The 27,814-nt window shown below is 50.0% G+C and overlaps 1 protein-coding gene across 2 annotated transcripts in view; it reads left to right on the top strand.

Annotated features, from left to right (window-relative positions):
- Positions 1–332: 332 nt before the first annotated feature.
- FGF18 (fibroblast growth factor 18) overlaps positions 333–27,814 on the top strand; it is a 72,120-nt gene continuing 44,638 nt past the window's right edge. Inside the window, exons 1-2 of one of the 2 annotated variants that reach the window (XM_082063615.1) lie at positions 333–613; positions 870–906. In XM_082063615.1, the coding sequence (XP_081919741.1) occupies positions 582–613; positions 870–906 (69 nt within the window). In that variant the 5' untranslated portion in view covers positions 333–581. Of the gene's footprint in view, positions 614–869; positions 907–19,223; positions 19,696–27,814 lie in introns of those variants that run through there. The other variant, XM_082063616.1, reaches the window with a different exon arrangement.

Here is a 27,814-nt window from a genome sequence, read left to right as displayed (position 1 = left end):
GGCCGGGGAAGGCGCGGAGGGGGCCGGAGCGCGGCCATGCTCCCTTCCCCCCCGCCTTTTCATTGTTATTATTTTTTTAAAAACACTTTCCCCGCCGCCCCTGCCTTCGCGGCCGGGCTGCGCGGGCGGTGCCGCAGCCGCGCAGGCGGTGCCAGCTCCGCGGGGGCTGCCCGGGCGAGTCCCGCCTCCCGCTCCGCGCCCCGCGCATCGCCATGCAACCCGCGCGGAGCGGGGCCGCGGAGCCACTCTATCCGCCTCGCAGGGCTGGCCCGGGGGAGCAGCGGGGGGGGCACTTGCTGATGATCGGAAGTTACTGACAATAAGCACCTTCATCCCCCCCAAAGGCGGAGAGAGAGGGAGAGGAGGAGGAGGAGAGACAGGGGGAGAGGAGAGCTGATGCCTAAGCGAGTCACTCGGAGGAGGCAAAGCGGGCGGTACCACAACTTCTCGGCGACGCGGAGCGGCGCGGAGCGGCGCGGAACGGAGCTCGGCGGCCGGATCGCTCCCATGTCAGGGCGGCGGTGGGGACCTGCACTCCGCTAGCGTGAAGCCACTGACCTCCCCCCTCTCCTCGCCCAGCGATGTATTCACTGCTCTCCGCTTGCACTTGCCTGTAAGGATTATGGCATATTTAATTTTTTTTTATTATTTTTTTTAAAGATTTTTTTTTTTTTAACTTTCATTCTGGAGGCTCCGGTGGCATTTTGCTTGCAATCAGGTGGTAATCGGCACCCGAGCCTTTTTATAAGCTGAGCATAGCTCTGCACCCTTTAAAAATTGCAAACAAAAACAAAGAAAAAAAAAATCGGCTTTAACCATTTTACCGCAGCATTTGATATTTTGTTGCCTTTTTTTTTTCTCCTCTCCAGATGTTTACATTTCCTGCTGCTGTGCTTTCAGGTACAGGTACGTGTCCTTTCTGTCCTCTTTCACTTTGGGTTGCAAAATAGAAACAAAGGCGGCGTGCTGACCTCACAGTGCCAGGCATTTTGGCTTGGGCTTTCACTTTTTTCCCCCCTCTAGTTTTTATAGCCGTATTAAACCGATCCCTGTGCCAGACGCCGGAGTGTCACTGGCCCTGGGAAGGGGCTGCCCCTCTCACCGAGCTCCTTTTCGGTGTGTGCTGGTGCGGAGGCTCCGGTGCGGGCTGGGCGCAGCCGGTGCGCCGGTAGCCTCTGCCGTAACGGGATCCTCTGGAGTGCATTAGCCTGGCTAATGATGTGAGAAGGAGTGCTGGACTCTTCTCCTTGCACAATGTTGATTGATGCACTTGCCTTGGAAGAGCAGGCGCTCTCCTGCTCGCCCTCCTTTTATTTTTTCTTCTTCTTCTCCCCCCTCAGTCCCCCCGTACTAGCGAACTTACTCCTAAAAACTGATACTTTGAAAAACATGAGTTTCCCTAGCCAGGAGAAGGAGGCTGCGTGCTCATTCCCCATTATTCAGTAGAAAGCCGTCCAAGTCAGATCCTGCCTTTGATCCTGCCTCAGCAGGAACGAAGCCGTTGGAGGAACACCCTGAGCGCGGCGGCTCTGCAGCGCGGCCGCCCGCGGGACACGGGGCTGGGGGTGCCGGAGCGGCCGCAGCCCTGGGGCCGCGCACGGCTCCAGGGTGGGGATTTTAGCCGGGCATCCTGGAGCGAACGCACCTGTGGGACCGGGCAGAGCAGGTGTCACTGCTCCGGTGGCTCCAGACCACCATCCCACTGGGGGTGGGGGCCGCTCGTGCCACCCCGTCAGCCACGCATGGTGCTTTGGCTGGGATTGCACCTGCTGGCCCCCTTGCAGATACACGACGGCAGCAAGGGATGGTCCTGGGTGAGCACAGCTGCAGCCTTGGAGGGGGCTCCATCCCTCCAGCCAAGCTAAATCCAAACCAGCCCCATCCCCTGCTTCCCCACCCCTCAGAAAAATCCCCGGTTGCATTTTTTTTCCTCATCTCCTCTGAAAGCTGCAGCTTGAACCTAACACCAGCGGAGCCTCCCCTCGGCAGAGCAGCCTTCTCGTCAGGAGAGGATCCACAGCTGTAAATTACTCTGCGGTTGGAAGGCGTTTGCTGTATTTCTCCGGTGCGTTTCTGTTTTTTTCAAACCCGAGGAATAACAGGCTGTGCAGGGCTGGTGGCGGCGGCACCCTCTGCAGCGGGGAGACGGTTTTTGCGCTTGTGCGGTAACTGAAGTTAATCAGCACTCCAGCCCCCTCCCTCTCCCCCTCCCTTTGGTGCTTTTAGTGAATCAGAAAAAGTTTGGCTGGCTGCCTGGAAAGCACTTGCTAAAATCTGATCTCTTACTTCAGCAGCCTTAAAACTTGGGAAATTATTGGCATTTATACAGTTGGAGCTTGCAGGCTTCCAAAGCAATAAAATAATAATAAAAAAAGAAAAAGCAGCTCAGTGCTCTGGTGCTATTAGAACCATACTTTGCTCCGTTGCGTGCTGCTCTCGCAGCGTTCCGCAGGCCGTGGGGCCGGGCCGCGCTGTGGCCGGGCGCTGCGGAGGGGCCGGCGGCGCATCTCACCGCGGTCACACCGAGAGGTGAACGCTCTTTCGGTGATTAGCGTTGGGAGCCAAAACATTAGATTAGTCATACTCAGGGGCCTTTGAGTGAGTGTCTACAGTGTTAATGGTAGATGAAAAGATGTGAATGCTGTAAGTTTTTATTGCCCGTTTTGTTACACTTTCTTTCTGGATTTATTCACGGGATTACATGTTTTGAGCCTGAATGGGAGCGAGGGATTATAGGATTTCTTTTATAATGATCAGTTTGGGTAGGAGTTAGCCTTCGGTGAACTGAAGTAAATTAATGCATCACTTAGGTTTAATATTTATTTAGGCTGAAGGAAGTTGTTTAGTTTTGCTTAAAGGGCTCTATGTTGTATTGGGGAGATTTAAGAGTGCCTGAAATGGATTATATTCTAAGGCCGCCTTTTGCCCTCCCATGCAAGCTGCGATCAGCAGGTCGGCCCATGTGTTAGTTTTAGGATTAGCCTCCTCTGCTGCCAACTGTTGCCCCCTGGCTCTGCACGCAAAGGTAGAAATCCCTCCAGCATGTGTTGAGGCTGGAGGTATTCTGGGGCAAAGTAGAATGGCTCAGGGATTTTGTGTCTTCTGCTAGTCACTGGTGTACAAAGACTGTGGTGTGTTGGCATGCAAGCTGCCTTCGTTAGGCAGTGTGGTGGCTCAGTGCATGTAGAAAGTTTTCTTCTAGACCCTGAGGTCCTTGAAAAGCCACCCGTAGGTGACCCTGTTGGGTGCAGCATCACCCGTGCGTGGGTTGTGGCAGCACAGAGGAGACTTTCCCCAGCCCGGACTGTGGGGAGGTCAGAGGGATGGGAATTTTCAGGAGCAGGATTTAGACTCCTGGGCGAGTTGGGCTTTGCCGTTGGGTGACATTTCCACGGAGGGACACTGGGGAACAGTGTGTGGTGGGTGCTGGTGGCTGCGAACTGGCACCACGGGAGCAGCCCTGTACGTTGCAGCGCTGCGGGGAGGACAGCTCCTTCTCGGCTCCCTTGCCCTGTGGCAGGAATGTCCCTGTCTTGTTTTCTTCTCTCGAATCTTGAGAAGTTCCTCTGCTGCTTGAGGTTGCTGTGGACCCAAAGGCAGCGGGGACACTGGATCTCTTTGGGGACACTGGAGAGATTAATTTATTTGCACGGGTTGTTCTTAGGGGTGCAGTTTCACTGCGCGTTACTATACTCTCTCTATCGCTTATCTTTAGCATCCTTCTGTTTAATTCTCCCGCTGCCTCTTCACACTTCCAGGAGCAATTTATCCTCCATGTGCTTTTATCCTGCATGTCCCAGAGCAGTTTCGGGTTTGGCCTTAGAGTCAGTCCCTGCTCTTCACATGGGTGAGAAACCCAAGAGCACTTTGCATGGATGGAGAGGATCTCCCGTGCTGTGCCGGCTCTGGCAGCCCTGGTGGCCCTTAGGACATCGGGTTTGGGGACGTGGGACCTCAGGAGCTCAGAGGCTGCCCTTTGCCAGTATGGGTGGGGGCTGGAGGCAGCTTCGGTGTCAGCTGGGCAATAGGATGTGAGGTTTTGGGTGCTGGGTGCTTCCCTGGCTTTCAAGAGCTTCTAGCTCTTCTGTCCCTGGGCCATCTCCATCGTCGGCTGGAGCACAGGGTGACACCAGTGCCAGCTGCCCCGACTGTGCCATAGAGCGCAGGCTGATGCTGCCTCAGCCTCTTCCCTGCCCTGATAAACCTCGGCATGTCCTTCTGCATGAAATGCATCTGCCTTAGATTATGAAAAAGGTCCCTGATAGGGCCAAATCCTTTGCTTTTATGGTTCTTGTAGGTTAAGATCCAGTTTTGGAATCTGATCCAGAAGCAAACAGGAGGTCAGACAACTGCACAAGGCAGCGCTGGGCTATTTTCACATCTGCTGGTGTTGTGTAAGAGGAAGGCTGCTGCATGCCACGCCAACAGTAACTTATGTTTCTCCTAAGCTCCTGTGCAGTGACAGGCAGATATTGTTTGGGGCTTTGTAAAGTGAGACACGGAGCAGCATTGCTTCCACACGTTCAGCAAGCCAGATTCTGTGGTCTGGCGAAGCCGCACGCAGCACATGTCGGAGGCGTGAGTCTGCCGAGCAGCTCCCTCCCCTCTCCCTGCTTGCTCCTCTGTGGACACGAGTGCCACCAAATGGTGCCGGAGACACTGCTCTGGCCAAGCCAGAGCGTGGTCTGCCCACAGCCTGACCGGCTTGGCTTGCCATGGGGCTCGTGGGCACCCCTTCTGCAGGCATGAACCGGTGCTGGGGACGAGGGTCCCTGCTCACCCTGCCCTCGCCCAGCGGGGTCGTGCTCATGTCTCCCCTCTCTGTGGGTGGGCACCCACCTGCCTGCGCCCTCCCTGGGTGGCACGAGCATTCGTCTCGAGATGGCAGCCAAGGCTGCGTGTGCTGCTGGGGATGGAGGCTCTGATGGCCTGCGCTGTGGGACGGGACAGGTGCTGTTTGGATGCAACGAACCGCTCTGCTCCTCGTGGCAAAGCCCTGCATGCCGAGACTCGGCGGGGACCCAGCACCCTGCAGCTTCCAGGTGCATCCTGCCCTCACCACCTTTGCTCAGCCCGGACCGGGGCCACCGAGTCCTTGGCATGGTGTCCCTGTGCCGACACCAGCCCTGTGACAGTCTCTGAACCCCCTCAAATGACAGCGGTGCTCGTCCATGAGACATCTGAGGTCAGGTCTGCTTTCCAGCCTGAGCTCACCCACCCTGCACTCGTGTGGGGCTACTAATGCACAGGCTGCAGCAGTGATGACGTGAAGGACAAAACACAGCAAAAGTGGTCTGGGAAAGGCTGGGAAGCTTTCTGTCAATTTTTTTTCTGATCACAGTCAACTCTTAATTACTAGGCAGTGAGAAGACAAGAGAAACAGCATAAGCAAACCCTGATTTAATTAGCGGAGGAGGAGCTCAGTGATGTTGATGAAGCGCATGACCCTGTCACAGGCTGGAGCTGATGAGATGGTCCATGGCTCTGGGTATGTGATGCTGCTGGCCTCGTGACAGGGGACACGATGTCTGTTGGTGTGGCTCCACCAGTCTGCTACCCACAAGGCTGGGCTTGGTAGTGTATTAAATGATTAGGTCCTGTTTAACACCCCCTTGCTCTCCAAGAAAACGACCATACCCTTGCCACAAGGGATTTTTATTCCCTGTGCTGACTTCTAGCACAGGCCTGTGAAGTGTTGTGTCCCTTGTGTGGGCGCTGGTGCACGCTCGGATTCTCCTGTGGGAGAAGCAAGACCGAGATTCGTGTGGGCTGAGTGCAGGTGGGGTCCCTGCACAGCCGCGGTTTGCAGCCCGTGCCCCCGCCGCGCCGTCGGCTCCCGCCTGCCCACGCGCTGCCTTGGCTTCCCATCGTCCTTCAACGTGCTGCGACAGGTCCTGTGCCAGGAGACCCCTCAAGCACACAGTCAGCAGAAAAGCTTGCAAGGACAAAGCTGTTTCCAGAGTCCCTTCCCAGCGAGGCAGAAACAAAGGTGAACTCCCTCGGCACTTGGGAGCTTGGCGTTTTCTGGGTGCACCGTGGCAGCAGGCAGCAAAGCAGAGCTGCTGCTCGGAGGCTTCGATCCACACACCCACCGGGACTGCAGTTTACTTTTTCAAAGCTCTAGAGATGTGCAAGATGCTTCACACAAACAGAGGAGGACTCAGGTGTTGAGTACCTAGTAGGGTTCAGATTTCCTCTGTTTGAGATAGCAGGTTGCGTCGTGGTTGTTATATTTAGTTCCTGTTTTGCTTTCTGTATTGCACGTGGTGTGTCCAAGCGGGACAAGGTGAGTGATGCTGGCTTTGGAGCAGGGCTGGGTTTTGTAGGATGGTTGCATGCTCAAGCCCTGCTAATATTCTGCTGGTAGAGTAGCTTGGCCTTAGCGTACCAAAGCAGGGAAGAGTGGAATGGGGAAAGGGTGATGCTTCCCAAGCCCCGTGGGCGTGTTTGGGATGTGGTGATGCAGCTGGTGGCTGGTCCTTTAGTGAGGAGGAGGTGGGGGTGCCTGCTGAGGGCTTCTGGGGGCTCAAGTAGGATGAACAGCGTTGCTGGGACTCAGGTGGCCACTCAGAATATTTGATTTTGCTGTAAGTTGATAGCACCAAGCTGGTCGGCTGGGCGAGTGGACATCTCCCTCCATTGCAGGAGACTGAGCTCAACATAAAGACTCCTCTGGGGCTGAATTTTTTTTTATCTCTAAAGCTACTTCCTGGATCCTTGGGATTATTTTTATGTGTCTCTTCCTTTCCGTAGGAGCTGGGAAAACCCCTGTCCTGCTCTCTCCTCCCTTCAACCTCACTGAGCAGTAGCTGCTTTTGCTTTGATTTTACTCAGATACGGACACTTTAGGTATCTGATGTGATGAGAACAAGTGAAAAATGTGTTCAGGCAGTGGCATGATTTAAAAAGGAAAAAGAAGGACTGGCTGCTGTTGGTGCCTGGGCAGGGTGTGCAGGGGGGGTACCTGCTCCCAGGCCTCTGGCTGGGCTCTCTGCAAACTGGGAGGGCTGGGGTGGGTCACGTCGTGTTGGAATCTGTGGTCCCAACAGGTCTGAACCTTATCTTTTCTTTCTTTCCTTCCCTGGGTTTTTGTGTTTTGATCACCCGCGGTTCCATTACAGCGGAAATCATGCAGAGCTGTGCATTAGGCTGCCTACCTGGTGTGTCACGTCTGTGTCCTGCTACCTCTGCAGATGGCCGTGGAGGATTAGGCACCCAGCGAAGCAGCTGGAGGACAAGTAAGAGAAAGAATGAAAAAAAAATATAAAAGACTGTCTGGCTCTGCCAAAGTATTTTCCTGTTGCCATTCAGCAGCCTTACCATAGCATGAAGAGAAAGAAAGGGGAAGAGAGAGAGGAAAGAGGAGGCTTAGTCTGTCATGGTCTGCCCGTTTCCCTTTATGCAAACTCCCGGCCGCGCCGGGGGGTGTGGTGGGTGGGAGCCGACGTGCCAATCTTCCCAAATCGACTGGGGCAGGTTGTGGGGTTCACCAGCTCGTTTCGACATGGGATGGGGCTCCCTGGGCTTTGACACCTCCGTCTGTTCTGTCTGCACCAGCAGCTGAACCACAGGGCAGCGTTTTCCACATAGTGACAGCGCGTTCTCCTCTGGCACAGCACCGTGCCCTTTGCCAAACTGCGCTTACGCTCCGCTCGCTGCGAGCGTTTGCTTTTTTTAATGAGAATGTCTGTTTTATTCTGCTGCAGCCAGCGGAAAAGGGGTCGTGCTGGGGGAAAATCTGACATGCCTTGAATGTCCTGACCTTAGGGTGTGATAGGGTGTCTGGCAGCATCCTCCTGCAGACAGGTCCTGCTGTTGGTGCCAGCTGGGGCCAGCTCTGCTTTGGGGGCAAACCAGGAGGAAAGGGGCAAGCTCTGAGGCTGTTGCTGTTGGGTTATCACAGCCCCTGCCCTGGGGCAGCTGAAGCGGGATGAAAAGCGGGCAGCGGGGAGCAGTCCTGCTCCCTGCCGCGGGGCTGCTACGGACGGGAGGTGCGGTTCCTCTGTTCACATTTCATAATCCAAACCTCTGATGAACGCTAAACCTTGATGAAGGCCCCGTATTGCGTTGATACAAATACCGGAATGCAGCAATTAATTAATAATGGATTGCTTCTCCTGCAAGGTATTTCCAGTACTCCTTATTCCTCCTGGTTGCTTTTCCTCCTGCTGGATATTTCAAATCCTTTTATTTCCTGCTAAAATACTATCTTTGGCACCATTTTTAAGGACAGCTTGTTGAAAAGCTGTTGCATCTTTTGGAATACCCAGAGCTACTCTTCAGCAGAAATGCAGAATTAACAGAAGAACACAGGGATCCCTGGTGGATGACTGGGCTTGCGCCTGCGTGCCGGGCGACACTGGGCATGGCTGGAGGAATGCAGAGCCCTGGGAATAGAAATTAGAGTGTGGGATGAAGGACAATATTGATAGAAGGGCGTTTTGCTGCTTCTTGGTTGCTGTTAATCCGTTTGAAGAGAGGGGTGGTTTGGAAACCTGGTGCAGCAGTCACAGGGCTTCCCTCACCCGCCCCCGCCCCAGCAGACCCCGGGCAATCTGCTGCCCTGCTGCTCTGTGGGCTTCTCCCATCCAGTTGTCAGGTATGGACCTGAACAGATACTAATATTTGTTTTCCAAAGTTGGATTCAAACTATATACAGAGTTTGACTCAGTTTTACAAATACACAAGAGTGAGTGGGATACGTACGCTCCTTCCAACCATGGTTTCCATCTATAAAATGAAAGCTGATTTTGTCCCCCCTTAAGCTGCCAGGTCTTAAGGTCACAATCCTGTATGAGGAGCATCAGTGCCTCCCTGTGAGGCTGTACTGTAAGACTGCATGGTGCACTGCGGTATTGATTATCTGTAAAATAAATTATGATGTATGTAGTGCAGGTTTCTGACCCCGTGGTCGCGACCTTGTGGTGATTGGGGAGACTTCCGACCAGCTGAGATCAGAATAGCAAACAGCCTCCCAGCAATCAATACAAAAAAAACAGCAGGTCTGATTGTTGGGGCCTTTTACAGGAATAACGAAGGATATGGCATTTTTATTCTGGGGACTGGGCAGTTCTCTAAACTTTGCCTAAAATGAAATGTGAAGCTGTGTGGGGTGTTCTGCTCTGCGACAAGTCAGTGCAGCCATGGGGCAATCAGGGATGGAGAACTTGCAGCGCAAAAGGGCCCGTGTGTTTCTATGTTGGGGTTTTTGACGATCAGCAAAGCTGCTGGGGCTGGGGTGGGACGGGAGGAGTGGGCACAGCACTGCCGGCCCCAGCCGCGGGCACAGAGGGACCGCCCTGCCTATATCGTGTATTTATTTTGTGAGTTCCAAATAGCATTATCTCAGCCCCTACTAGAGAACTGTTCTGACCCACAAGCCAAACTGACGGATTCATGGCAACCTTGATAGCGAGATGGCAGGGCTGTGTTTTCAGGTGCGCAGCTGCAGACTGCACCGTGCCGGGCGGGAATGAGCCGCCCGCTGCGGGGCTTTGCTGGGGCTGCTCTCAGCCTGTGCGGGTGCAGCTGTGCCACCAAAACACTGGCGAGGTGGGGGACAGGACACCCCAAAAGCATCATCCTGGCTCCTGACCCGTGTGAGGATCGCAGCAGTGCCGCCAGCTTCTGGGTCATTCAGGCTGTGTTCCCCTGCTTTGGAGAGGGAGTGAATAAATGGGAATAGGCACAGGGATTGCTTTTGTGCTGTTTATGTTGAAAGAGTGTTTAAAAGGCATTTAGGTGAGGTTCTTAGGGACTTTGTTTAGTGCTAGAGTTAGGTTAGGTTATGGTTGGACTAGGTGATCCTGAGGGTCTTTTCCAACTGAAATGATTCTATGATAATATGAATTTAATTGCCATTTGAATTTAACAAACAAGACAATGGAATTTATTTGCACAGTTTTCTTTTGAGGAGCCTGATTTTCCCCAGCGTGCACCATCACTGTGTGTGCCAGGAACCTGGATGTCACCACGTTAAGTCTTGGGGTTTCACTTCTGGAGAAAATCTGAAAATCTGCCCGAACTCCGGTGCAGGCCCAGCAAGACTGATGTCGCAGAGCTGCTCTGTGGGCAGGGTGCTGGGCAGCTACAGGCATTCCCAGAGCAACCCGGGAGCTGTTCATGCTGTTCCATGGGCCCTGTTTGTATGCTGGGCGCCACGGTGCTTTGGTGCTTTGCAGTATCCTGGTGCTGTAGGCACAAATGCCGGTGGTTCAAAGAAAGGGCTGTCGGGGAATCTCCAGTATCATGCCATAAGGTCTCCTTTCTGTGCTTGCCTACCACTGGCCTGAATTTCTCCCCAGCAGCATTTTTCCCAGTGCTGGTGAGCGGCGGTGGATGCCGAAACTGTGCTGGGTTCCCCTGGTACTCTCCAGCTGTGTGGGTGTGCAGCAACCCAAACCTCGGGAGGTACCTTAGTGTTTGTAACACCTCTTTTTCTTCCCCCCCCCCCCCCTATTTAAAATGTTTTGGAAAGGATTTATTTTCCAAAACCGTGGAGAATTGTTCCCTGAAAATGGGAAAGCTGCAATCTGAATTAATTAAAACCAAATGAAACTTTTCCCTCACTCAATAAAGCAGAAAGATAAGAAATCCTATTTGTCCAGCATTTGCAGTGTAAAGATTTCCATGCAGGAGTGCAGCTAATAGAGATCAGTACAAATCTTGTATTAGAAAACAAACCGTGCTTTTCACTTCTGGCCCTAGGCTCACATGTTTGTTATATCTGATCCTGAAGGCAGATTGACAGTTTGGTTTGGATTAAATTCAACACATGGTTTATGCCATACTTTTGATAAGGCTCAATATTAATCTGATGTTTTGTGTCTGCTCTCTTCAGTACATGAGCAGCAGAATTGTCTGTTCCTAGGAATATTTTTGCGGTGAAACCATTGAGGAATTTATTTCTGGAGGGAAGATGAAATTACTGATTTTAAAAACTTTCAAGATCCCAAGTAAAGTTGAAACCCATTAACTGCAGGCAATAAGCTTGACGTGACCTGGGCTCGTTTCGAGCTATTTTATTAACTGATATACACAGCGTTTTCTTTAAATATCTCTGGAAAGGCAGAGAAGGAGGAGACTGGATCACGCAGAGGGACCAGAGCAGGCTCCTGTGCTTTCCCCACCAGCATCAGCTCACAGTTCTGGTTAGCCGGGAATGAAGATCCTCACCGTTTGCACCTGTATGTGCTCGTGAGCTCAGGTTTCCTCACTGAACTGTGGGCATTGCTGCTGTCTGCTGGTTCCCTGAAGGACCTGTGCTACATCCCTGAGATGGGCTTTTAGGTATGTTGGCCCATTAGGTACAAATAGCTGCTTATTTGCATAAGTGTGTATTTATTCCGTTTATGAATGGGCTTCACTTTCCAAAACTGGTGCATTGTGTCATTGGTCTGTTCCATATAAAGTGACTAAAAAAAAAAAAGGTAGAAGAATTGGGAAAGGAGAAGAGAGAAGAGGCAAGGGAGAAGGTGCTTGTTGCCTTTGAGCTCTGTGGCTCAGCAGGTGGGTGCCTGGAAACCTGTCTGCAATGCTCTGTTTGCATCCTTGCTGCAGGATGCAGCGATCTGTTGCGGCTCATTTTGGGGCCGCCTCCACCTCCAGTGCAAACGTGGCGACTTGCAAATGTGGTTATTTTATCAGGGGTGAAGCTGGTCCCAAAGCTTGTCTTGGGTGCTTGAAGATAACGGGTGCTGGCAGCAGCTGTTGGTTGGTTGTACGGTGCTGGAACTGGGTGCTGGAAAAGTTCAGACTTGGCAGTGATGCTGAAAGCAACTGAGATCCTTATCCCGACTATATGTTACCTCCATAAAAGTGAAGTTAATGAACTTTGCTTGGGTCTGCATTGATTTGAAGTGGGTTGCACCCGGTGAGATGCTTTGGTGGACTCTGCTCTGCATGATGGAGCTCCGGGGCACGTATCTCGGGATGACGTCCTTGTTTCTCAGCGCGATGGTGCCGGTTCCCTGTATCCCTCCGTGTTGGGTGAGCCGGGGATCCCCAGCCTCAAACGGAAAATGTGTGTTTGCACAGTTAGCGTAGCCCCTTCCTTCCCTGGGAGCAGAATGGTTTATTGATTTCTTTGGCCTGCTCACCCCCACCTATTCAGCAATAATGACCCTTCCACCCCAACTCTAAATCATCCCAGCCCACCTCACCCGTAAGCCCTTTTTGGGTTGTTGTTGGTATTTATGCTCGTGGAGGTTTATGATCTGTCGGCGCTGGCTGTTGAAATGCTTTATTTGTCCGTGCGCTGGGCCACACAGGGAGTGTCCTTATTCTGGTATCATGTTCAGGATGCTGTAGTTAAGGTTTGTGTCAGCACTTCCATGCACAAACCTTGTTATTCAGGGGTTTTGCAACTCCATGGAAAAGAAAACCAGTGACCTGGCACGGCGATGGGAGCTCAGAGGCACACATGAAAGCCCAGCAACAACCCACTGCCCATTTAGGGATTATTAGATGGGCAACCTCTTTCCTCGAGGAAAGCAGCCAAAACCATCCTCTTTTGGTTTGATATTGTGAAAAGAAAACCCCTCTTTTGTGTGCTTGTATGTGTCAGATGGGGAAAACCCAGCGAGGTGGGACCCAGGCTGGGATCCTCTCCGGATACTTAGAAAATAAACATTATGTCGATGCAGGACTGAGCTGTTTTCCCCTCCGAACACATCGTGTGCTGCAGAGGGTTCGGAGGAGGCAGCGCCTGCTCCCTGACCCCGCGGCTGCCCGGCACCACAGCCCTCTGAACAGTAGGCGACAGGGTATATAAATGTGATTTATTGCCCTGTTAGCACAGGAGCTTGTGGGCTTATAAATTACTTGGAGATTTCTTGATAATAGAAGGAGTGTGGTATAAACAGAAGAGAAAACAGGGCTTGAGAATGTATTTCAAAGAACTTTCGGGGAAGGAGACATTAGGAGGCTGTTGGCAGGTGATGGCTGGTGGTGGTGGAGGAAGAGCCTTCACAAACCATCCCAGCGTGGATGTGCTTTTTTATTGCTCCCTCTTACTGGCTGATGTGTTTTGTGGGCGCTCCATGGAGCAGCCTGGAGCGGGGTTGATAAGTCAGAATGAAATGCTGGCGTAGCCGTTAGCCCAGGACACCAGGCTGGGTTTTGCATTGGGGGTATTAATTCATAACTTATTTAAGCAGAGGTGATCAGCCACTTGTGTCTGCCAGCAGGAGCAGTCAGGGATGAAGCACCCTTCGGCTTCCTCAGAGGGGACACTGGCAGCAAGGTTTTTATCAAGGGGAACTGGGAGTGCCAAATACATGCTTGACCCTTTTGTTAGTGTGACTGGAGTGACTGACAGTGCTGTTATTGCTCCAAAGCTGTTTTCCTCATCTCTGATGATGCCGACAGGTCTTGCAGCATATCGCTACATTTAGCTGAGGTGACTCTACGATGGTGCACAAGATATGACTGAAAGCAGCGGTGATGGTACAGGAGCATCACTCTGGGGAGGGCTTCAGTGATTTGGGAGGTGCAGGAATATGTGCCTTTGGCTGGGGCCGGGGGATGCCCAGCTTTGGTCCTTCCCTCCCTCTCAGCCCTGGGTTTGCTGACCCTTTGGCAGGACACAGGGAAAGGGGTGGGAACCTGTCTGCGGGCTTGTGAGAGCGCCAGGCTTATAGAATCAGGGAATAGTTTGGGTTGAAGGGACCTTCCCAGCTCCCCCAGTGCCCCCCCTGCCATGAGCAGGGACATCTTCACCAGCTCAGGTTGCTCAGACCCCGTCCAGCCTGGCCTGGGATGTCTCCAGGGATGGTTCAGCCACCACCTCTCTGCCCAACCTGGGCCAGGCTCTCACCACCCTCAGGGCCAACAATTTCTTCCTCATGTCCAGCCTGAATCTCCCTCCTTTAGTTTAAAACCATCACCCCTTGTCCTGTCACAACAAGCCCTGCTCAAAAGCCTGTCACCATCTTTCTTATGGGCCCCTTTTAAGCACTGAAAGGCCGCACTAAGGTCTCCTTGGAGCTTCTCTTCTCCATCTGAACTCCCCAGCTCTCTCAGCCTGTCCCCCAGCAGAGCTGTTCCAGCCTCAGGTCATTCCTGTGGCTCCTCTGGCCCCTCTCCAGCAGGTCCGTGTGTGTCCTGTGCTGAGGACACAGCACTGCAGGGGGTCTCACCAGGGCGGAGGGGATGAGGAGCATCTTGGGTCTGAGGTGGTTCCCCTCTCTTCTGTTTTCCCCGGGAGATCTTTGAGCTGGCCATACATTTTGCTCACTGAACGGGAACTTCTACGTCGTTTTTGAACATCTTGGTCTCACGCTGGGGATGTTCTTGGTGTGATGTTGTGCTTTGCTGATGGCTTCTGGAAGCGCTGTGGCGCGTTACTGTGCGGCACCTCAGACCGTGGTTTCAGGTAGGGCCACCCTGGAGAAATGGTAGGAAACAGAAAAGGTTGTGACTTTGAGTTTTGCTAAATAAAAGTGGGTGTTCCCACTAAGCTGATTTGAAGAGATTTGTTTAAAGTAAGGAGTGCATTTTCAAATGGAAATTAGTTCTGTCCGCTTCCCCTGTCAGCAGGGCTTCTGTGGTGATGTATTTGGGGTTTAGAGAGCTCCATCCTGCCTCATAGTTCATGAAATACGTTTTGTAAGGCAAGCAAACCATAAAGCAAGTTCAAAAGAAAATCTCTTCCTTGCAGAAATGAAGGAAATTTTGCATCTTATGTTTCAAATAAGTGAATTACTGATCAAAATCATGTCTGGAAAGCCCTGTTCCAGAAATAGCTTGCTAGACTTCATGTACAAGGGAATTATGCAGGAGCAACTCTAATATTGCAGGTGCTTGGTCATAGTAACCTGAGAAGGGGACAAGGAAACTTGTCAGCAATACATCAGCAAAATGTGCGACTGAAATGGGGAAAAGCCATCTGAAGGACAAGGGGATGCTCATCTCCATGGCTGTGATTTCACAAATAGCAATCTATTTTTAGTAAATTGCTGGCCTTTTCACCCTGACTGCTCTTTTTCAACACTGCCACCATGGCACCTTGCCTTCAACAAGTCCGGGTGGGCTCAGGGAGCTGCAGGGCTCGTTCCTGGGAGCTGGGCTCTTGCTGGATTTTGCTGCGCTCTTGTCCCAGTTCCTGCTCTCTCCTGTTTGGGAGCCTCTAACGTCATTTCCGAACCGAAACCTTCTTTGTGGCACAGCAGTGCTGGACATATCTGGGCCCCTGCATCAACATGGCAGATGAATCTTACATCCCCTCTGTCCCTTTTTTGTGAATTTTGTGCACTTTGCTTTTTAAAAAGAGGGTTGTGCCCCCCAAGTCAGGGCTCATCTGATGGACTGTTTGGGTATGGTGAGTGAAGTCCAAGGACAGAGAATATGTCACTACATGTTGTCAGCATCACTGGTGAGTGGGAACTGGAAGGAGAAAAGGAAATGCCCAGTGGTGCTTCGTATCTCGTTGGGTTTTCAGAGCTGAGGAGAAGTCACTGTCTGTGGAAATCATAGCTTGAAGTTTGCAAAGATCTTCTTCACATACAACTCCTTTTCCTGTTTTGACACTGAAAGCTTTGGATCAGCCTGGCACTTGGGGAAGGGCAGGTTAAAGGGACCCCTCGTAATGCCGCCACGTGCCGGCCATGCTCAGGAACACCAGTCCTGCTGCCGCGGCTTTCTTTCTCTGGGTTTGGAATGAAGAGCCCGGAGGATGCGTCTCCCAGGCTTGTCATCCCCATCGGTGTTGCAATTAGGGTCTGAAGGAGAGATCAGCCCAGTGGCACAGGCTTTTTCCCCCTCAATAACTAATATTAGCAGGCTGGTATTCAGGGAACATGTAACCATTGAGACTTCTGTGTATTTACCAGTTTCCAGTGATGTTTTGGTATCTTCCATAACATAGATTTGATCCTTTTCCTGAGCCTGCCAACATCTCCCTTCAGAGCAGTGCTGTTGGAGATGGTGGGAATAAAGAAGATGCTCAGTTGAGTGATGGAGAAGATAAACTCTAAATCAGGGAGGGGAAGGTGCAAGCTATGGGAAGGTTTTGAGTCTCAAACAGCTAATGTCAGCCAGTCCTAAAAGTGGGCATGAAAAACTGGGGCGCAGGCTGGTGGGAATGAAGGCAAGGCAGAAGCGAGGTATCGGCACCACAAACATCACCGTGGAGTGACTCCTGCAATTCCAGCAAATCCCTCAATTGGCCTCTGTTTATTGTTAGGTGGATTAACCCCTCTGTCCTTGTCTTATATCCCAGCATGGTGTAGATGATGCCAAATGATGAGATGAGCAAGCAGTGACACCTGAGGAAGCCGCTTTCCCCTTGGCACTGTTCCAGTGTGGGGTCACTGTGTGTTATCTTGCCAGAATAAGCAGGAATGGGACTGGTTGGAGCTTGGTAATGTGTTTTCAGAGAGGAAACTTGATAGAGGAAAAGTGGCACGGGATAATTTGGCAGGGTCTGAATGAACTGTGTGCTTTTGGAGAAGCCACCTTTCGCGTGGGGTCAGTGCTTGGGAGCCATGATCCAAGAAACAGTTGTTAGCCACATCTCTATTTTCTTTGCAAGTTCAATAGAAAAAGGTGTTTTGGAAATCCTGCCCGGAACTCGTGTGCGCTGCTCGGCAGTTGCCATGTTTTACCCTAGAGGGAGTTGCTTTTCTGCGCTGGGAGCAGGATCTGTGTGTTCCTTGGATGATGTCAGGGGATCGGGACAAAAGGAGCTACCAGGGGAAACATCACATCACTGCTGTGGTGCTGCCACTGCATATGTTTGGCTTTTTTATGGGGAGACTGGTCTCTGGTGATCTTCTGTCTCCTTCTTATGGTTGTGTTTTCCTCAGTATCGCTCGCGTTTCCCACGTCTTGTGCTTTTGCTTCTGTTTTCATGGAGGTCCCAGCTGGGCTGGTGTTGCAGAAGAGCTGGAACTCTCACCTTGATGGGCCCGTGCCTTAAACCGGTGTTATAAGTCCTAAGGGTGAATGACTCTGCCTTTCTCCAGGGTTTAGAAAACCCCTGACCCATTTCAGGGGAGTGGCCTAGGGGTTTCTACTCCATCCCACTGCCGTGGCCAAACGCGTTCGCAGCTGGAGCATCCGCCCCAGGAGAAGCTGCTGCTGTTGGATGGAGGGAGAGAAAAGGTCAGGAGCGCTTTGAACCTGACACGTGTTCCAGTAATTGGGCTCAAGTCTCATTTGAAGAGATTACTGGTAAGTATTTTTAGTGGGGTGCCAGCAGCTTCCGTCCCAGGAGCACCTGCTGGTCTCCACCACTGTGTATGGGACAGGGTGAGGAGGGGAGTACGATGGGGACAGCTCGGCTGGGATGATTTGGGATGTGGGGGGCAGCCCCCCCACCCTGTGTCTCCCCTTCATGGAGCTCCATGTGCTTTGTGCAAAGGCTTTTCCATTGTTTTGGAGCAAGTTGTCCACTGCTGCTGGGTTTGCTCCAGAAGGAGCCTCTCCATGGCTCACCATGCGGGTGATACATGCTCAGACATGGGTCAATGCACTGCTGCCTTGTTGGGAGCCAGGTTTGCTCCTCGTGTGATTTTACATTTTCCTCTCAAGGTTTTATTTCTTGAATGCCTGTTTCAAATGCTCAAAAATACTAATAGACAGCTACTTGCAACAGTTTGAATTGCTGAATGGTTTTAATTTGTGCATATCATGGCAGTTTATTTCAGCAGGAGTACTTTCTCCATAAATAAAATAAACTTTCTTATTTTTGCTTAAGACAGTGAAAGCAGTTGTAGCATGCCAGGCTCCCTGGATCCAGCTGCCGGCTTTATGGATCCATGATTTCTCAGAGGCTGGCTTGGACTGTTCCAAAAGCCTCACTGCAGTTTTCTTTGCAGTGATACCAGTGCTGTGAGCAGGGACCGGGGCATGAAACTGCTTCTGAGCAGCCCTGCGGCCTAGTGCTGGCTGTGAGGAATGGGGACAGTGGCACAGAGCCAGGCAGAGGTCCTGGGCCATACATGGCCATGCGAAACCTGAAGGACGTCGTCACCATTCAGCAGAGCATGTGGGGAATGAATGAATGAATATGGAAACTTTCCCCTGAACAGAGAGTGGGAGACATGGTGGGAAAAGTGAGAATCATTTTTGATTTTATTTTGTTGAACTTTTCTTGTTGAACGTGATAGTGTTGGAAATAACTGTGGCGAAGCGGCAATGATGGGAACTTAGCTTTTCCCCGGCAAAACCATCTGGGGACAAACCACGGTAGGGGATTTCAGCTGTAAAGGGGAGTGTTTTGGAAATCTTAGGCTTGTGAAAGCAGTGATTTTTGCAGATCAGGACTGTTGTAGTGTAACACATCCTTCTCTCCGTGGGTTGTGTGTCTCAGGGTGGGTTTGACCTCCATGGTAGGACATGTCCAATATACGGGCAGGGAGGTCTTGGTCCCTGAGGAGGTGAGGGGCCTTCACCCTGACCCTGGATGGCTCTGCCAAGGTCTAAGGTGAGCGGCAGAGCTAAATAAACAGCTGGGGGATACCAGGCCAGCTTATTCCTATGTGCAGTAGCAGATGGGAACACTGCACATTTTGGAAAAACAGGTGCTGAACGTTGGTACAAATTTGCAGCCCTGCAGCCCTGTCTATCTAACCTCTGTCTGGCCAATTGGACGGCTACAGCAGTAACGCTTGCAGCTTCTTGCAGCCCAGGCTGCACAGAGATGCCCCGTGGAAGCCTGAGGTGACCTCGTGAAACCAACTTGGAAAAGTAATGTATTTCAGTAAGCAAGGGAGGAATCTGCATGCTGAGCTGTTTGTTTGGTTTTATTTTAATATCCTCTATTTTTCCCCCTACTTATATTTTTGAAACTGCTGTTCTAATTATTCTGGAATCATCACACTATTTCCTAAAATATAGTTTCAGTAAGATATGATTTTTTTTTAAATGGAAATGCTATGGATCTTGTGAGACAAAATTGTAGCACTGAAGCAGAGCTCAACTGCTTTGCACCCACATAGGCCTCAGGTCTCTCTGCATCAATATCTCTTCCTGAGACAAAAATCGTGTGGATAAGTGTCAACTTTGAGACAAGATTACTGAGATCACCCTAAACTGGTATCACAGGTGTCCTACGAGCCCACAGAGCCCACACTTTAAAGCTCTGTTGTGATCTTGTGTCCCAGTTTGGGAACCCTAGAAGGGAAAACCAGAGTTACTTGACATATGTGCATTTTGGCGTGTCCATCTGCTACGTGAAGCATCTCGGTTTCCCCCTTGTGACTTCGGTCGGCCAGCGGTCGGAGCTGCAGAACTGAGCACCTGCAGATCCCTCTGGGGACATGAGGACTTGCAGCGACCCTTCAAAATCATCCTGGGGGGCACGAGGTGCCAACGCTGGAGTCGTCGCGGCTGCACAACATCGGGTGGCCTTGGTCGGACCTTCCTTCCAGCACTGACCTCTCTTGCAAGCAACGTTTTGCCCATTGCAGTGGAAGTCAGAAGGACCACCCAGTTCTGATAAGGGCACTTGAGAAAGGAAGGGGAAGATTGTGAAAAGAGGGGCAAAGGGGCACAAAGGGAAGAAAAAAAAACAACACACCCCACTGCTGAACAAAAATGAAGATCAAGACCGCTGTTAAACACACTGCCTGCGAGGGAGGTCTCCACCGTGCCTTTTCTAATCTAGAGCCAGCAAGGATTGTATTAACAGCTTCAACGCAATGGAACAAATTAATCCCTGATGTAATTGAAATCGGTGAGGTCTCACAATAGGTGAGTTTGACCCAGTGGGATAGAAATAGAACAAGTATTGGAATGAAGGAGTGAAATGAAGTCACACTGTTCAGACATTGGTATTTCATTCCTAGAAACAAAGGCCAGACAAATGCAGAGAATACATGGCTCTGCTGGGCATGGTTGAAAGCTGCTCAATAATATCAAGCTTTGAAGGGATATTTCTGTGTGGAGAGGAAGTATATAGCAGAGATATAACAAGCATTAAAAAGAAAGAAAGACAAAGAAAGAAAGGAAGAAAGAAAAAGCCCTGCTTGCTTGTTGCCTGATTGATAGCTGTGGTAAAATACTACCAACCCATAATTTTTTAAAAATAAATAATTAAAAAAAAAAGATATATCATGACTGGAGAAAAATAAGTAAGAATAATAATTAAGTTCTGAATTGTATTTCTGGAGAATCAGAACTGCCAAGAGCTCATGGAGGGGTGGGCTCCCTCCTACAGGCTACTGAGCTGCTGTTGCCCATGGTAATTATATTAATAATGTGACTTGGGGGCTGCAGCCGGTGACCTGGTTCAGAATCCATGGGAACAGGCAGATGCAGGTGGAGATGTGGAGGACGGGGCTGTTGGAGCCTCTTTAGGAGCAACAACACTCTGGTGCTGGGCTTTGCATGGGCCTGCAGCACTGTCTGGACTGTCCCTTCCCCTGGTTGCACATGAGCACAGCTGGGGTTTTAAAGTCATTAATCAAGGCAGAAACCCTGCTCTTCCCCAGACTGAACCATTTCCCAGGGTGGAGCAAGTTTAAAATGTCACCATCTCACAAATGGTGCGTTTTCACAGCTCTGGCTGAGGCTCACTCCATCATCAAATGGAGAAATTTGGTTTTCTTGAAGGTGGCATCATCTTTCTCTAGAAAATGGCCAAATAGTGACTGATGGGCCATAAAACATTCGTTTCCTCAGGCTCTCTCGGGCTGCAGTTTCTTGGCGCTCCCCGCTGTGGTTTCATCCCAGGCTCGGTAACGCTGTCTGCCGGCCCGGGGCTGACGGACACGTTGCTTTCAGGGAGCGGGACAGCAGTGGGTCACGGCTTGGCAGGCTGGCGACATCTCGGGGAGATGCTGGGGGGGTTGGCTGAGCCGTAGCCAGATTTCTCAGAGACTGCATGTTTGAAAGAGAAGGAAGGCCTGACGCTGCCCAAGGAGATTTAATGTATGGCTTCTCTGAATGTGGCAGGCAGCTCTCTGGAGGAAAAGAGACTCTGCTTGCTGAGCAGCTTCTGGATCCAAGTATGTGTCACCTCGCTGAGCTGTATGTCCCCTCTTCCAAGCCCCGGAAACTTCTTCTCTTTTGGTCTTGTTTAACATTTCTGAAATCCGAAGGGATGGGCAGGCTCGACCCCCTCATCACCCCGTTTCCTTCTCCTTTCCAGCTCCATCCCTACATGCACTTCACTTAGAGCGCATTAAAAACAAACAGCATTGAAATTCATGTACTACAGAGACTTGAAAGCGCTGAAGTCAAAGAAGTGAGGGGCTCAGTTTTGGAGCAGAGCGAGCTCTGGGTTTCTCTCCGTGATGGGCTGATGTCCCCTGCATGGGCCATGCCAGCGCAGAGCTCAGCACCCGCCCTTGGAGCAGGAGCTCTTTGGTGACAAGGGACCCGGAGGTCGTCTGGTCCTTGGCTTTTGTCCTTTCCCAGCACAGTGAAATGGAGGTTGGGAGGAGAGCAGAAAGAGGAAATTGCAAGGGGGAAAAGTATTATTCAAGCTGAAGGATGGTGTTGGTACAAGAATAAACAGATGTGAACTGTATGTATGTATATGAGTTAGAAAATTAAGGCAGAGAGTACAAGGGAGGTGAAAGATACTTCTAAGGAAATAGCCAAAAGATGGTTCATTATTCAGTTTATGAATGGGGGATAGACTGGTGCAGCTCTTGTGGGGTGAGGTCTTTTGGCATCTGGGTTTTAAATAGGACATCCGTGCTTGTCTGATGAATATTATTTTCGCACTGAAAAAGGACAAAAGAAAGGCAAAAAGCATTTCAAGTGTAATCCTTTGTAAATTCCATTGGTGGAGTCTTTTGTGGAGTTTGGGAGTCTTGTGTCTTCTGAACAACCACTTCCATGGCGTTGCCTGTCCTCACAGTGCATCCATGGTCATCGTCAAAGGTGACATCTCCTAAGACCAAGAGCACGACTTAGCTTTTTGGATATTTTTCAAGGAAAAAAATACTTTTCCTTGGATAGCAGGAGGAAATCACTTTGCAAAACAACACGGAAACAAAGGTCTAAGTTCTGTTATTTTGAAGGGTTTACTTACGTTTGTGCAAATCTGTGCCCTTTGCTCTGAGCTCCTGCTGGGCATTGCAGTATGGAGCTGCTTTGTTTTAGATTAAATTCCAAATGTGCTTCTAAGGCCCAAGAAGTGACAAGTTAAAGCAGTGCACATCCACTTTTGCCTTGTTTCGAACCGGGCTTTGTAACCTGAAAGTAACAATATCCTGGTGATGGATTGACTTTGCAGTTAAGAGGAGGAAAAAGCAGAAAATAAGGAGTGCATTGTGTTTCGCTGTACGTTGAGGATGGGGAGCTCGCAAATCCCGCTGTAATTGGCATAGAGGAATTCTGCCAAAGTCATGGGAGCAAAGTGGTTTGTTACTTGCCTTTGCAGACTTGAGAGAGATCTGTCTTGGATATCCTCTTGTTGACCTTATCGAGTTAACTTTCATGTGTTTAGAAGGTCATGGAGAAAATCATTAATATTAGATTGATTTGATGGCTGAAAGGTAGTAAGTATTTCCTGCTTATCAGATTGGGTTTGAAAGGACTTTGAATAGCTTGGTTTGTTTATCTTTTGCAATCGGTATGGCCCTTAGCGAGAGGGATTTTGTATTCCTAGCTCAGTTTGGGGAATGACATATGGTTTGCTCTCTGATGAGGCTTGGAGGCTCCATAGGATAAAAAGCTAAAAATCAGGAAATTCTGAAGTCCAGCTCCCAGCTAACTTGGCCATGCTGTGGGTCTTGGACATCGCGTGCTGTAACGCTTTATGACACGAACAATAACAGATTAATATCCCATTTTACTGGAAAGCCCAAAATAGAAAATTCAAGCTGTGTAGAGGCTGGTTGGATGGATGGAAAGGCAAATCCCGTAAGCATGGCTTGGCACCGTGAGGGTTTAATTGACCTTGGTGGGGCTGTGGTTGCTTTCTGTTCAAAACAAGGCAGAGATGTGGCATGAGCTTGTGCAGGACTGACATCGCCCTGCTGCTGGCAGAGGCTCTTGCTGTTCTTGAATGTTTCTTGGCTTACTTAATGGTGAAACCTTGGGCTGCATCAGCAAAATGGTCTTTCCCTCGCCCTCCATCTGGGACTTAACAAATAGGAGAGTAATTCTTTAAGCTGAAGGATCGTTGTAGGGCCATTTAAGATGAAATCCACTCATCATTTGAGAATCATTTGGCAAAAAAGCACTTGAAGAATCTCCCAGTGTGGGCTGTCAGAAGACAGATGTCGTTTCTGGTTTCTGCGGCCCTTTGGAACAGAGGAAGGACTAAACGTGCTTACCTTGAATGATTGAGCAAGTACAGCAGAGGGGAGGGACAGCTGCTTGTTTCCAGGAGTAAGGCAATTCTGATGCATCTGTGGCTTGAGGTGGTGGTTGGTTTTGAAAGGAATGCAGTTTAATCCCTTTCGTAAACTCCTGTATTGCCACCTGTATTTTTAGGATGTCTCTGTAGATGTATATTGTTGCTGAAAGATGGTGTGATACATAAATACTAAATAGTTGGGGAACTGCTTGAATAGAAAAAGAGGAAGAATAAAAATGAAACTGGATTTGATGCTCTGGATTTGTTGCCTCTGTTTTAATGACTGGGATTTTGCAGACTATAAACCAATGCCACTGAACGAGATGGAGTTATATGAAACCCACTATCCCGAGATGCTGAAGTTGTTCTGCACAGACAGCAGCCCGCAGCAGTTCGATAGATTTGCAGAACAGACCACAATACAACCCCAAATCCCACCAAAACACTGGAGGAGACACAGTAGTGACAAAAATCCTTTTCCTGTCCCCAGAGAGTGTCCTACAGGGTGCATTCCTGCTCTGGAGCTAGAAGGTGCCAACAGCTGTCATTTCAGGGACCTGGACCCACAGTCTGTAGCCTCTCCTACCTACAGCACAGATGTGTGGATGACCAGATTGAAAGGCCGAAAAAAAAGTAATCATTTTGTGTGTGATGTTTTTATTTCCAGTAATAACATATTAACAACAAAAAAAAATTGCTTTGGTGAACAGAAGTGAAAGCTTTTAAGTTTTCAGGTGGTACTTGAATCCCAGAATCCCAGAATCCCAGAATGTCAGGGGTTGAAGGGCCCCGGAAAGCTCATCCAGGTCAATCCCCCCATGGAGCAGGAACACCCAGATGAGGTGACACAGGAAGGTGTCCAGGCGGGTTGGAATGTCTGCACAGAAGGAGACTCCACAACCCCCCTGGGCAGCCTGGGCCAGGCTCTGCCACCCTCACCGGGAACAAGTTTCTTCTCATATTTAAGTGGAACCTCCTGTGTCCCAGTTTGCACCCATTGGCCCTTGTCCTGTCACTGGTTGTCACCAGAAGAGCCTGGCTCCATCCTCCTGACACTCCCCTTTCCATATTGATCCCCATGAATGAGTCCCCCCTCAGTGTCCTCTTGTCCAGCTCCAGAGCCCCAGCTCCCCCAGCCTTTCCTCACACGGGAGATGCTCCACTCCCTGCAGCATCTTGGTGGCTGCGCTGGACTCTCTGCAGCAGTTCCCTGTCCTGCTGGAACTGAGGGGCCACAACTGGACACAATATTCCAGGTGTGGTCTCCCCAGGGCAGAGCAGAGGGGCAGGAGAAGACATCTCTGCATTTGTTTTTGTGTGGTCATGATTGTTACAGAAATGTGTTTGTGGATGGATGGACTTGGTTTCAGGTGACCTTCTTGAGTGAGTGTTGGCGATCAGTTACCGAAGGAGGAGTGTGTTACTCATTTTTTTGAGATTTATGAAAGAGAGCCTCTCTTATGGTATATATAAATGGACTTTCTTATCTCAGTAAAGTTAGCTGCTTGAGGGAGTATTCTCTTAGGGCAGGGGTACAGTGAGAATGGATTTCAGTGATGACCAAATAGGTTTTATCTCATGAAATTGACACTGCATGAAATTTTATTTCAGAATATTGATACTCTGTGCTGCGGGCCAGATGCAGCGCAGGCTGGCACGGCTAATTCACCTTGGCCACATTCCAGCAGATCATCCTGTTTCCACTGAGTGGTTAAGTGTGGACTTATCTTGAAGCAGGCGGCTGAATCCTGGTGGTTTCACTGCTGCGCTGGACCAGGGGATGGGGCAGGTGCAAGGAGAACTTGTGGCACGTTCCTCCTCCAGGATTTCCTCCCCTGGGTTAGAGCTGGCCCTGTTGCAGGAGTGATGGAGTCATAGATGCTCGGGCTGACTTTGTCAGGGCTCAGTGTCCCCTGCTGATCCCCGCATCAGGTGGCCGCTGGGCTTGGACAAGCTGTTGGGATTGTGGGTGACAATGAGGAGGAGATGTCATCTCTCCTGCTCTTCTTGCGATGTCAGGAGAAACTTCATTAGCTGATGTCGGGCAGAAGAACTGTGACAAACATGCGCAGGTGGGTTTGTGCCTGTTCAGAGCTGCCCACGGTGCAGGATGGCACCGTGGGTGCTGGGGCCTCTGTCTGCGAGTGCTCCAGAGACAGTTAAGACAGACAATTAAAACGTGTTTTGGAAAACAGATTGCCTTTCCTGTTTGAAGTTTCCAAGAAAGCAAAGCAACCTGCCCTTCCCCCAGCTCCAGATCCCACCTGTTTTGCTTTTTTTCCTAGAAAAATGTGAAATTCATTAACATGTGGCGAAAGCAATGTAACAACGTCATCTTGATTTAAAGTCTGTTTTAAATCTTAAAGTGATGGAGCCAGAATCCTAACTGCAAATAGCCAGCCAGGCAGACTGTCAACATTACTTGAACATCTCTATTTTTATTAGCTAAGCATCCTTTGCAACAATATCATTTGAAAAAAAAAAAAAAGCAAGAAGAGATGTAGGAAGACAAAAAGAGCTGGATATTATTTCTGTTCAAAGCCAAGTCCTGTTTGCTGTGCTGAGATATAGCCACGGGAGAGGACGGTGAGCAGAGCCCGGCTCCGTGGTGGCCCCGGCTCCGTCCGCAGCCCACAGTCCCTCCTGCGCGGGCCGTGGCTCCTTCTCCTCTCGCATCCTCAGCTTTGGGTCATGGCTTCTTGCTGAACTGTTTTCTGAGGGTGGGGAATATCGCTACGATTAATTCTGTAATTCTTGTTTGTCGCTTGTGTTGGTGCCTTGAATGTCTGTTTAGACCCAGTGTTGCCCTGAACCTCCTTTGGTGCAGCCTGTGGGTTCAGCTCCTGCAACCTCCTGACTTTGATGGTAAAATAAGAGAGTGAAATTGATTTTTCTCCTAGGGCTTGGGATCCAAACAGCGTAATCCCAGCATTTAATAAGGGCAGCGAATGTGATCTTGCAACATCCCTGTGAACCTCATCGGTGTTGCCGCTGTGCTGAATATCGTGTTTGTGTTTGGGTTGCTTGGTGAAGATCTGGTGCTAAGCAGCACTGCCTGCTCAAAGTTCTCCTCCTGCTGCTGATCCATGTGTCTGCTTGATAACTGGAAATGCTAAGAAGTTCTTTTTGAGCTTTTGACTTTCAGGGAGTATTTGACTTAAGAGGTATTTGCTAGTATGACAGAGGCAGGAGGCTGAAGTGGGGCTGGTTTGCCTGTTGTGGCCACTTGCTTTTATGAATTTTAGCCTGGAATGGACCCGAACAAGCATTTATTTACCTTTTTTCATTTGCATTGACAGCTCCATCCCCACACCAATGTATCAGAACACTGTTGCTTCCACGCGAGCAAGACAAGCATGCCATAGTGTGAATGTGTTAGAGGTAGAAGCAGTAACTCTGCTAGGAGTAATTGTTCCTCTGCCAGCCCCAAACCTAGGCATCATTAAATTCCTACATGATGCTTATAGGCATAATTAAATTTCCATGTGATTCTCATTTTGTGGTGGATTTTGCCTCTTACATGCGAGTGATGCACAGCATTAGAGCTCACCAACAATCAGTAGAATTGGAATGGTCTTTGTCTTGGTCGAATTAGAAAATTACCTATTGTGCAGTAGTTTCCTGTATGTCCTACTCGATAATCTTTTGCTTTACACTTCCAAATAATTTATTGTCCTGCTCTCAGGGACAGATTCATGGAGCAATTTCTGGGCTTTCGTATTATTTGGGTACAAGGTGCTTTTGGGTGCTTTCTGCCCAGCTTCCCTGTCTGGAGGGCATCTTGAGAACATCGTGGTTGTCAGATCCTCTGACCTTGGGCAAGGCGGGACCTGTTTCAATGTTTCTTGGGAACCACAAGGTAAGATAGGAAACAAGATCTCCAGAGAAGTGCAGATGAGTCAGAGAAAGTTTCTGATAATGTTTTAAGGCTCTAGTGAATTTAAGGTTAATTTAATCTGTTGGCCAGAAGAAACAGATGAAGTGGCTTGAGCTCTTGCTGCTCCTCGTTATCTCTCCCACAGCTCTGACCTGGTTGAGGCTAACAGAGACCCATCCTTAGATAGTCACCAGTGAGCTGGCTTCACGTAAAAGCAAAGCTGGCAATAAAGTTGGGCTGAAGAAGGGCCACATACAAATGGTGCTTTTATCTTAGTAGATTTTATGCCTGTTCATAGCTAGAGTCCAGTCTGCTAACATCAGCATAAATAGGTTTTTCCCTTGGCTTCTTCCCTGCAGTTAATCTGGGCAATAAACGCCGCTGCTGAAAGTGAAATACAAGTTCTATGAAATCAAGTTGTCCATCCCCTTTCTCCCCTACGTGTCTGCGTAACCTGGTGGAGACTCTGAATATGCAAAAGAGAGCCTAATTTATGGCCAGCATGTCTGACCAGGATTAAATCAAAGCAGGACCAAGCAGAAGTTTTACTCAACATCCCCCCACCCAGTTTGACTGTAAAAACCCAGGTTTGCTTTACTGTCGAGAGCCAGCTCTGGGTAGAATTACACGTTGAGTGCCTGATCCTGCAGCTGTTGGGTGAAGGACAGCCAAAGCCGAGT

Source organism: Streptopelia decaocto (genome assembly GCF_964273445.1).
Source record: "Streptopelia decaocto genome assembly, chromosome: 12".
Lineage (NCBI taxonomy): Eukaryota > Metazoa > Chordata > Aves > Columbiformes > Columbidae > Streptopelia > Streptopelia decaocto.
This window is presented reverse-complemented; position numbering and strand designations above follow the sequence as displayed.